Below are 8,057 nucleotides of genomic sequence, written 5' to 3'. Positions count from 1 at the left end.
CATCGTGCTAACCTCGACACTACGGCCCCCCCTGCAGTGCATTCAAACTCCCACGTATCGCCGTCTGAGCTAATGGCCTTGCAAATTGGCTGGATGGGGGGGGGGCTGTGAATGAGTTTCTTAAAGAGCAACGCAGTCGCAGTAACGTGGCGTGGTCGTATCCACCAAGACAGAGGCAAAGATCCCCCGAATAGCCTGAACAGACTTTTGGGACAAGTACTATTAGGGAGGCCTGTCACGGCACATGGAAGGGTGGGTGGCCAGCACCACGCCCTGTGGCGATGTTTACACACCGCAACAGGTACTCATTTGAGGCTGAGTCGACCTAGGAGCGGTGGGGAGGTGGGAGGTGGCCCAGGACCGGTTCAGATAATCGTCACGGGTTGGTGGCCCGTGAGCGTGAATCGAACTCGGGTCGGCGGGGTTCGTAGCGCAGCGCGCTAACCGCTGCACCACCGCTCCCCCCGGCTCAACACGCAAACGCACACCCGTCTCATGCCATTGCTGGCTGCGTGCGTGAGAGCTAGCGCCGCATATATTATCGCTGACAGCGGCACCTTGTCTGACTTGTTGTTCGTGCCAAAAAAACTGCGATGATGATGATGATGCTGCTGCTGCTGCTTTTTGTGTGTGTGGAAATACTCCCCCGCCATATCTCTCCACCCCATCCCACCACCCACCCTTCTCTCGCTCTCTCGCTCTCTCGCTCTCACTCCGGGTGGCATTGAGTCTACAATTTAGCCTGATTTAGACAAACTGCGAATTGAATTATTTAATTTCAGTGTGTTTGGCATTTAGCCCCTCAAACGCATTGCTTGCCGTGGGCAGCTCTAGACGAGAATGCCGTTGCGTGTGTGCGCGGAGCGCCGGGTGGCTAAAGCACAGCAAGTTTGCACAGTAGGGGGGGGGCACAGGTGGTGCATCGGGTCAGTCGTCTCGGTCAGTCGACCCGTGGCACCTGCCGGGTCTGCCCCGTGACCTCCTGCCGCCGGCGGGCGTTCGACACTTCACGTGGCCTCAACGTGCACCTAGCCTGGCACAAGCGCCGTGGCGACGTCACCGCCACGTAGTGGCGAATGGCGGTTGTTGTTGTTTGTGTGTGTGTGTCTGCCTCGGTGTGTCTTGGGGAGCGGTAGCGTAGTGGCGAGTGCTGCATCCCGAGTTCAATTCCCGCTCACGGCCACCACCAACACCGGCAGTGACGATTATCTGAACCGTTCCTGGGCCTCCAGACCTAGGTCGACTCAGCCTCAAATTAATACCTGGTGTGGTGTGGAAATATCGTCACACAGAGGATGGTCGGGCGGGCGTGGTGCTTGGCCACCCACCCTCTCGCGTGACGTGCGGGCCTTCATAGGTGCTCTTCGCGAACAGCACTTGCCCCGAAAGTTTGGCAGAGCTATACGGGGGATCTTTGTCTTTGGTTTTGTCTGCTTCAGAGTATGTTGGGGAGCGGTAGCGTAGCGGCGAGTGCTGCATCTCGAGTTAAATTCCAGCTCACGGCCACCACCAACGCCGGCGACGATTATCTGAACATGTCCTGGGCCTCCCCTAGGTCGGCTCAGCCACTAATGAGTACCTGGTGCGTTGTGTATAAACAGCGCTCCTATTGGAGACAAATGCGGCTGGGCGTGGTGCTGGCAACCCACCCACCCTCTCGTGTGCCGTGCCGGCCTTAATAGGCGCTACTCCATTGGAACCTCATCATTGGAACCTCTTTTGGCAGTAAAAAATATGATAATTGTTTGTTTACGCTTCTATCTGGCAACAAAACTGACACCTTTTTTAACAAGGAGTCATGTTTGCATAGACCACAATACCTGCAGTCATAATGCAAACAAAAAAACTTAACTCTGATAATGTATGCACTGTCCTTGAAGTTGATTGGTCCACACCCGAGGTGCTACTCGCTAACGGCACTTGCCCCAACGGTCTGTCCAGGTTATACGGGGTATCTGTGTCATTGTGTCTCAGTCTGCCTCGTCTTTTGGGTAATGTATTGTTGATGTATTATTATTATTCTATGCTGTACGTGTGAATGGATTTGTTTTCAAATGAGTGTATAAAAATGTCTTCACCAGACCCACACCTCTTGCCCCCCCCCCTCCCATCCCAGGGGTCACGTTCTTGGGATCTGTGCGATTAACACCATCCTCGCTTCTCTTGTCATCACTTCTTTTGTGTTATGCAATTAACAATGATTCATTTTCTTATTTATCTGTTGAATGTGTTTGTTTACTGATTATGTTGTCGTTGTTGTTGTTGTTTAAAGCACAGTTACTAAACGCAGGTCCCAGTGGCCAAGCATTGTCAAACAGCCAGCAACAACCAGCACTAGCCGTGTTATCAGCGTTGTAATGGGTAAGGGTTAATACGCGTGTCCTGAATTGGGGCCGAATATTTTCGTGAGAGATTGGGGGCGTGGGACAGAGACGATAATAAGAGGGAAATGTAAACTTGATTCGTGAGGAAGTAAAAAGAGACGCGGTGTGATTTGCAACGTGGTGAGTGGGCGGTTGAGTGAGTGAGTGGGTGGTTGAGTGAGTGGGTGGGTGGGTGGATGAGTGAGTGAGTCGGTGGTTGAGTGAGTGGGTGGGTGGATGAGTGAGCGAGTCGGTGGTTGAGTGAATGGGTGGGTGGATGAGTGAGTGAGTCGGTGGTTGAGTGAGTGGGCGGTTGAATGAGTGAGTGGGTGGTTGAGTGAGTGGGTGGGTGGGTGGATGAGTGAGTGAGTCGGTGGTTGAGTGAGTGGGTGGGTGGATGAGTGAGCGAGTCGGTGGTTGAGTGAATGGGTGGGTGGATGAGTGAGTGAGTCGGTGGTTGAGTGAGTGGGTGGGTGGATGAGTGAGCGAGTCGGTGGTTGAGTGAATGGGTGGGTGGATGAGTGAGTGAGTCGGTGGTTGAGTGAGTGGGTGGGTGGATGAGTGAGCGAATCGGTGGTTGAGTGAATGGGTGGGTGGATGAGTGAGTGAGTCGGTGGTTGAGTGAGTGGGTGGGTGGATGAGTGAGCGAGTCGGTGGGTGGTTGAGTGATTGGGTGGGTGGTTGAGTGAGTGGGTGGGTGGTTGAGTGAGTGGGTGGATGGGTGGATGAGTGAGTGAGTCGGTGGTTGAGTGAATGGGTGGGTGGATGAGTGAGTGAGTCGGTGGTTGAGTGAGTGGGTGGGTGGATGAATGAGCGAGTCGGTGGGTGGTTGAGTGATTGGGTGGGTGGTTGAGTGAGTGGGTGGGTGGTTGAGTGAGTCAGTGGGTGGATGGATGAGTGAGTGAGTGGGTGGTTGAGTGAGTGGGTGGGTGGATGAGTGAGTGAGTGGGTGGATGAGTGAGTGGGTGGATGACTGAGTGAGTGGGTGGTTGAGTGAATGGGTGGGTGGATGAGTGATTGAGTCGGTGGGTGGTTGAGTGACTGGGTGGTTTAGTGAGTGAGTGGTGGTTGAGTGAGTCGGTGGGTGGATGAGTGAGTGGGTGGTTGAGTGAGTGACCTTGTAGTTTATAAACATATTTAGAAGTAATTTACAAACATGCCTTTAGAGTGTTTGGCTGCTATAAATTTCCACTTAAGCCACTTTCCGGAGCTTTCATCTGCGGCCAGGTCGCTTCTGAAAAAGAGCTAAATCACTCAGTGAGCCTTACCTGGTGAAATAAAAAAAAATAGTTACAAAATCTAATAGTTAAATAGGTTGAGTGAGTGTCGGAATGAGTGTGTGGACGATTTAAGGCTATATTGGGAATCTTTGTCTCTGTAATTTGCGTCTACTCTATGTGTGTACATGTATGTGCGGTGTGTATGTGGGCGTATGTATGCACGTGCCTCTGTGTACACAGCACGTGTGTAGAGGGTCGAGCGGGGGCTACACTGGTTAGCAAACCCTCCTATGCACCCGGTTATCTGAGTTCGAATCCTGGCCACGGCCAACATCTGTAGCGAGTGATGCCTGAACCAGTCCACAACCCCCACTAGACCGCCTTACACGAGTGCCTGGTGCTAGTGTATGAGCATCAGCACTGGGGAGACAAAGGCGGCCGGGCTTAGCATACTGGCCTCTCCACTCCGTTGTTAGCGAGCAGCCCTTAATAGGTGCTCGCTAACAGCGATCGCCCCAAGTCGCCATTCTCTTCCCGCCCCTCCACCCCTTCCCATCCCTCCCCTACAGCTCTTTCATAATCCCACATTAGCCCACGGTCACTCATTACTCAACCCTTGCACGCCCCTGCCATCTAAATCATCCCATTATGTCATCGTATTTTAACTACGTGAAAGAGGTGCTCTATAAATATAGAAACATATTAAATTATATCAGTACAGTATGGTGTAACTAACTAATAAAATGTGTATTTTATTTAATCCGGTGAGGCCCACTGAACTATGTAGCTCTATTTTTCGATTTAAAGCTTTCGTGACTGCAGGGATGCATCTTCTTGGTTCTTTCGGTAAAGTCACGTAGAAGGGAAATAATAAAAAAAACATTTTTTTTTAATTTCTCTTCTACGTGACTTTACCGAAAGAACCAAGAAGATATGTAGCTCTATTCGAGAAGCGACCTGGCTATTATTAATGATGGCTCAAGGAAGTGGATTATCACGTGGGAGTTTATCGCAGCCCAATACTCTAAACGCGTGGTGACGTTGATTATAAATGTGGAGGGAAAAACAACCGGAGGACCCGGAGAAAAATCCACGCAACCGCGGAGAGAGAGGCGTGCAAACTCTAAATATACAGCAGCAGGCGTCAGGGTCGGGATTTAACCCACGACTTCCTGTATACCAGGCGAGGTGGTTAACATCTCACCACTGTGGCCGTCCCCACGGGTTGGTTAAAGAACCCCCCACAGCCGAGATAAGTCTCCAAAGACATTTCATCCAAGCAGCGGATTAACAATATTTGCTATCAATCATCATCATCTATTTCACTGGTCAACACACTTTTTCTGGCATAAGGTATTCCAACGGTTTTAAGGTAATTTTGTGGTGCTGATTCCAAATCAGTTTTTGTCTATCACATCAGGTTTTTGAGATATTAAATATTGCATTTTCAATAAAAACTGCGGAAGAAAAATATTAAATAAATGTGGATATCTACATAAAATGATATTATAAACACACTATCCTAAAAATACAGCACCATATTTTAACACTAAAGCAGTCACTGACTCGCAACAACTTTCAATCATAAGTGACAGAGTTAATTTCGGGTAAAATCAATGAAAATGGGGTATGCCGATAGCATAAAAATGAGATGTGATAGAGCAAATCTGAGATCCGATTTGGAATCAGCACCCTGAAATTAGTCTAAAACAGCTGCAAAAAGTCCAGGCCAGAAAAAAATGTGTTTTTTTTTGTTTACCAGTGTTATTATTTACCTGCAAAACAAACTTCTGATTCTGAATACTTTCGCTTGGACAATCCTTCTTTTGACCGCGACCCTGCCACCCGCACCCTCCACCCTTAACCCCCTAGACAAATCTGCAAGGAGTTTACGGAGCTGATGTCCCAGGACCGGACGCCGCTGGGCAACGCGAGGCCCCCGCCGATCCTGGAGCCTGGCGTCCAAGCCGCCCTGTCCCACTTCAGCCTCATCACGCACGGGTTCGGCGGACCCGCCATCTGTGCGGCGCTCACGGCCTTCCAGAACTACCTCACGGAGGCCCTCAAAGCCACGGACAAGCTGTACCTGAACAGCCCGCAGCAGCAGCAGCAGGGTGGAGGGAGCCCGCAGAGCAAGATCGGGAACGGAGACAAGGAGGAGAAGCGGCGGAAGTGACTGCATCTCGGTGCGAATTCGTTCGCTGGTTTTCGCGAACATTCACCATCATTTTATCGTCAAAAATTTCTCTCATTGTTCAAATCATCGTCGTCCTCGTCCTCGTCTCCTCCTCCTCTGACGTTGTTGTTGTTAGCGAGAGTCACGTTCTACCTACTGCTGGATGAAAGCCTCCCCACGCCGCCCCCCCCCCCCTCCCCCCACCTGACCGTGCCATCACCACGACCACCACTACCGCCATCTCTCGTGGACCTGCAAACCCAGGCGGCGTTCGCGCTCGTGAGAGGAGTCTCACCGCTCCTCCCGTCTCTGTGCGGCGGTGACGGCTGTCGTCTCTCGGGGGGGGGGGCGGGGGGGGGATGGGTGGGAGGGGCGGGGGAAGGGGGGAGGGACGACAAACTAACACGCAAAAAAGAAGCTTTCCTGAAAAGTGCACTGCTCCAGGAAGGAAGAGCGTTCCAGACGGCCGTCAGAGGCGCATCCTAAAGCGCGCCACGCGGTGACCGCAGTTTTCGTTCGATGGTCAGCCAAAAGCCGCCGCCGCCACCGCTGCTGCTGCTGCAGGGGCGAGCGGAGTTCGCGTGATGATGGTTCCTGTTCCTCGACGAGACCGGCGATTCCTTGGTGTCCCCGTCACTTCGTCCGCGCCAGGGCCCCCTCGCTAACGTCCCCCCACCCCCATCACCGGCGGCACGACGCCTCCGGCGTTCTGCGCGTGGAGTTTTCGGCGGCCAGGCGCGCGTCCTTCCGCCAGCCTTGCCCGCGCGATTCTCAGCCTTGCCTCGCCAAGATCTCTCTCTCTCTCTCTTGAGCCATTTGCGATGCTGCCCTTCTTGCCCTCCCCCCCCCCCCTCTTGCACCCCTCCACTGCAATCAACTTGCATCTGTACATTAAGCAGCACTCACGACAGAATCACACTGCACCATAGACTCAACACTGCCCATAGACTCAACACTGCACCATAGACTCAACACTGTCCATAGACTCAACACTGCCCATAGACTCAACACTGCCCATAGACTCAACACTACCCATAGACTCAACACTGCCCATAGACTCAACACTGTCCATAGACTCAACACTGCCCATAGACTCAACACTGTCCATAGACTCAACACTGCACCATAGACTCAACACTGCACCATAGACTCAACACTGCACCATAGACTCAACACTGCACCATAGACTCAACACTGCACCATAGACTCAACACTGCCCATAGACTCAACACTGCCCGTAGACTCAACACTGCCCATAGACTTCTCCTGTACATTGAGCGCCCCCCCCCCCTCCTTAACCTCCTTCCGTTCCTCTCTTTCAGCTCCACCTCTTCTCCATCGCCCATTATCTTCTCCCCTCGCCCCTCCACTTCTTTCCCGTCCCTCCCCTACCCCTCACCGACCCCTCTGACGCGGCGACCCACTACTCGCAGCCCTCGTTTGATACCGTTCCTTTCCCCTCACCCCCCTTTAAAAACGACGTTAAGCGCCTTAAGCGAATGCGCTCTACAAGTATGGAATAGGATCCAGCATGAGCGCGGCTCGACGTTTAGCAAAAGCCACCAACCAGCAGCAACCAGCACTCCTGGAACGATCCCCACACAACGCCACCCACCTCGCTGTGAGTCCCTCCTCCTCCTCCCCCCACTGCTGTCGCAAGATCGAGCGGTGGGTTGGTGGTGGAGGCGGCGGCGGTGGTGGGGAGCGGTGGCGCAGCGGTTAGCGCGTCGCGCTCCGAACCCCCGGCGATCGGAATTCGATTCTCGCATCACGGCCGCCACCAACTCCGGCAGCGATGATTGTCTGAACCGGTCCTGCGCAACCCCCCCCCCCCACCACGTCTACACAGCCTCAAGTGAGCACGTGGTGCCGGTGAGACAAAGGGGGTCGGTCGGGGGCGAGCGTGGTTCTGGCCACCCAACCCGCTCGCGTGCCGTGCCGGCCTTCGTAGGTGCCACTCGCTAACGGCACTTGCCCCAACAGTCTGTTAAGGCTACACCGGGGGGTGGGATCTTTTGTCTTTGGAATCGGCGTGAGTGGTGGAGATGTGCGACTGGGCAGAAAGCGTAAACACCCACACAGCAACACGACGACACTAATTTTTTATTTGCACAATGGGGGACGGGACGCGGGGGGGGGGGGTGAGTGGGGGGAGGGGAGGGGGGTGGAGCTGTGGACGACCTGCCAACCTGTGTGCCAACCTGTGTGGTGATGTGGTGATGTCCACCACTCATTGGGAACTTGGCAAGAAATGAAGGGTTGGGATGTGGGGATCATGTAGTTGCTGGGGGGGGGGGG

At 53.3% G+C, this 8,057-nt stretch overlaps 1 protein-coding gene across 1 annotated transcript in view; it reads left to right on the top strand.

Annotated features, from left to right (window-relative positions):
* LOC144938462 (transcription factor AP-2-epsilon-like) overlaps positions 1-5,759 on the top strand; it is a 78,993-nt gene extending 73,234 nt beyond the window's left edge. The window contains exon 7 of the mRNA XM_078866298.1: positions 5,456-5,759. Within this exon, the coding sequence (XP_078722424.1) occupies positions 5,456-5,759 (304 nt within the window). The remainder of the gene's footprint in view (positions 1-5,455) is intronic.
* The last annotated feature ends 2,298 nt before the right edge of the window (positions 5,760-8,057 follow it).

The sequence above is a fragment of the Lampetra fluviatilis genome, chromosome 2 (assembly GCF_964198595.1).
Source record: "Lampetra fluviatilis chromosome 2, kcLamFluv1.1, whole genome shotgun sequence".
In the NCBI taxonomy this organism is placed as follows: Eukaryota; Metazoa; Chordata; class Hyperoartia; order Petromyzontiformes; family Petromyzontidae; genus Lampetra; species Lampetra fluviatilis.
This window is presented reverse-complemented; position numbering and strand designations above follow the sequence as displayed.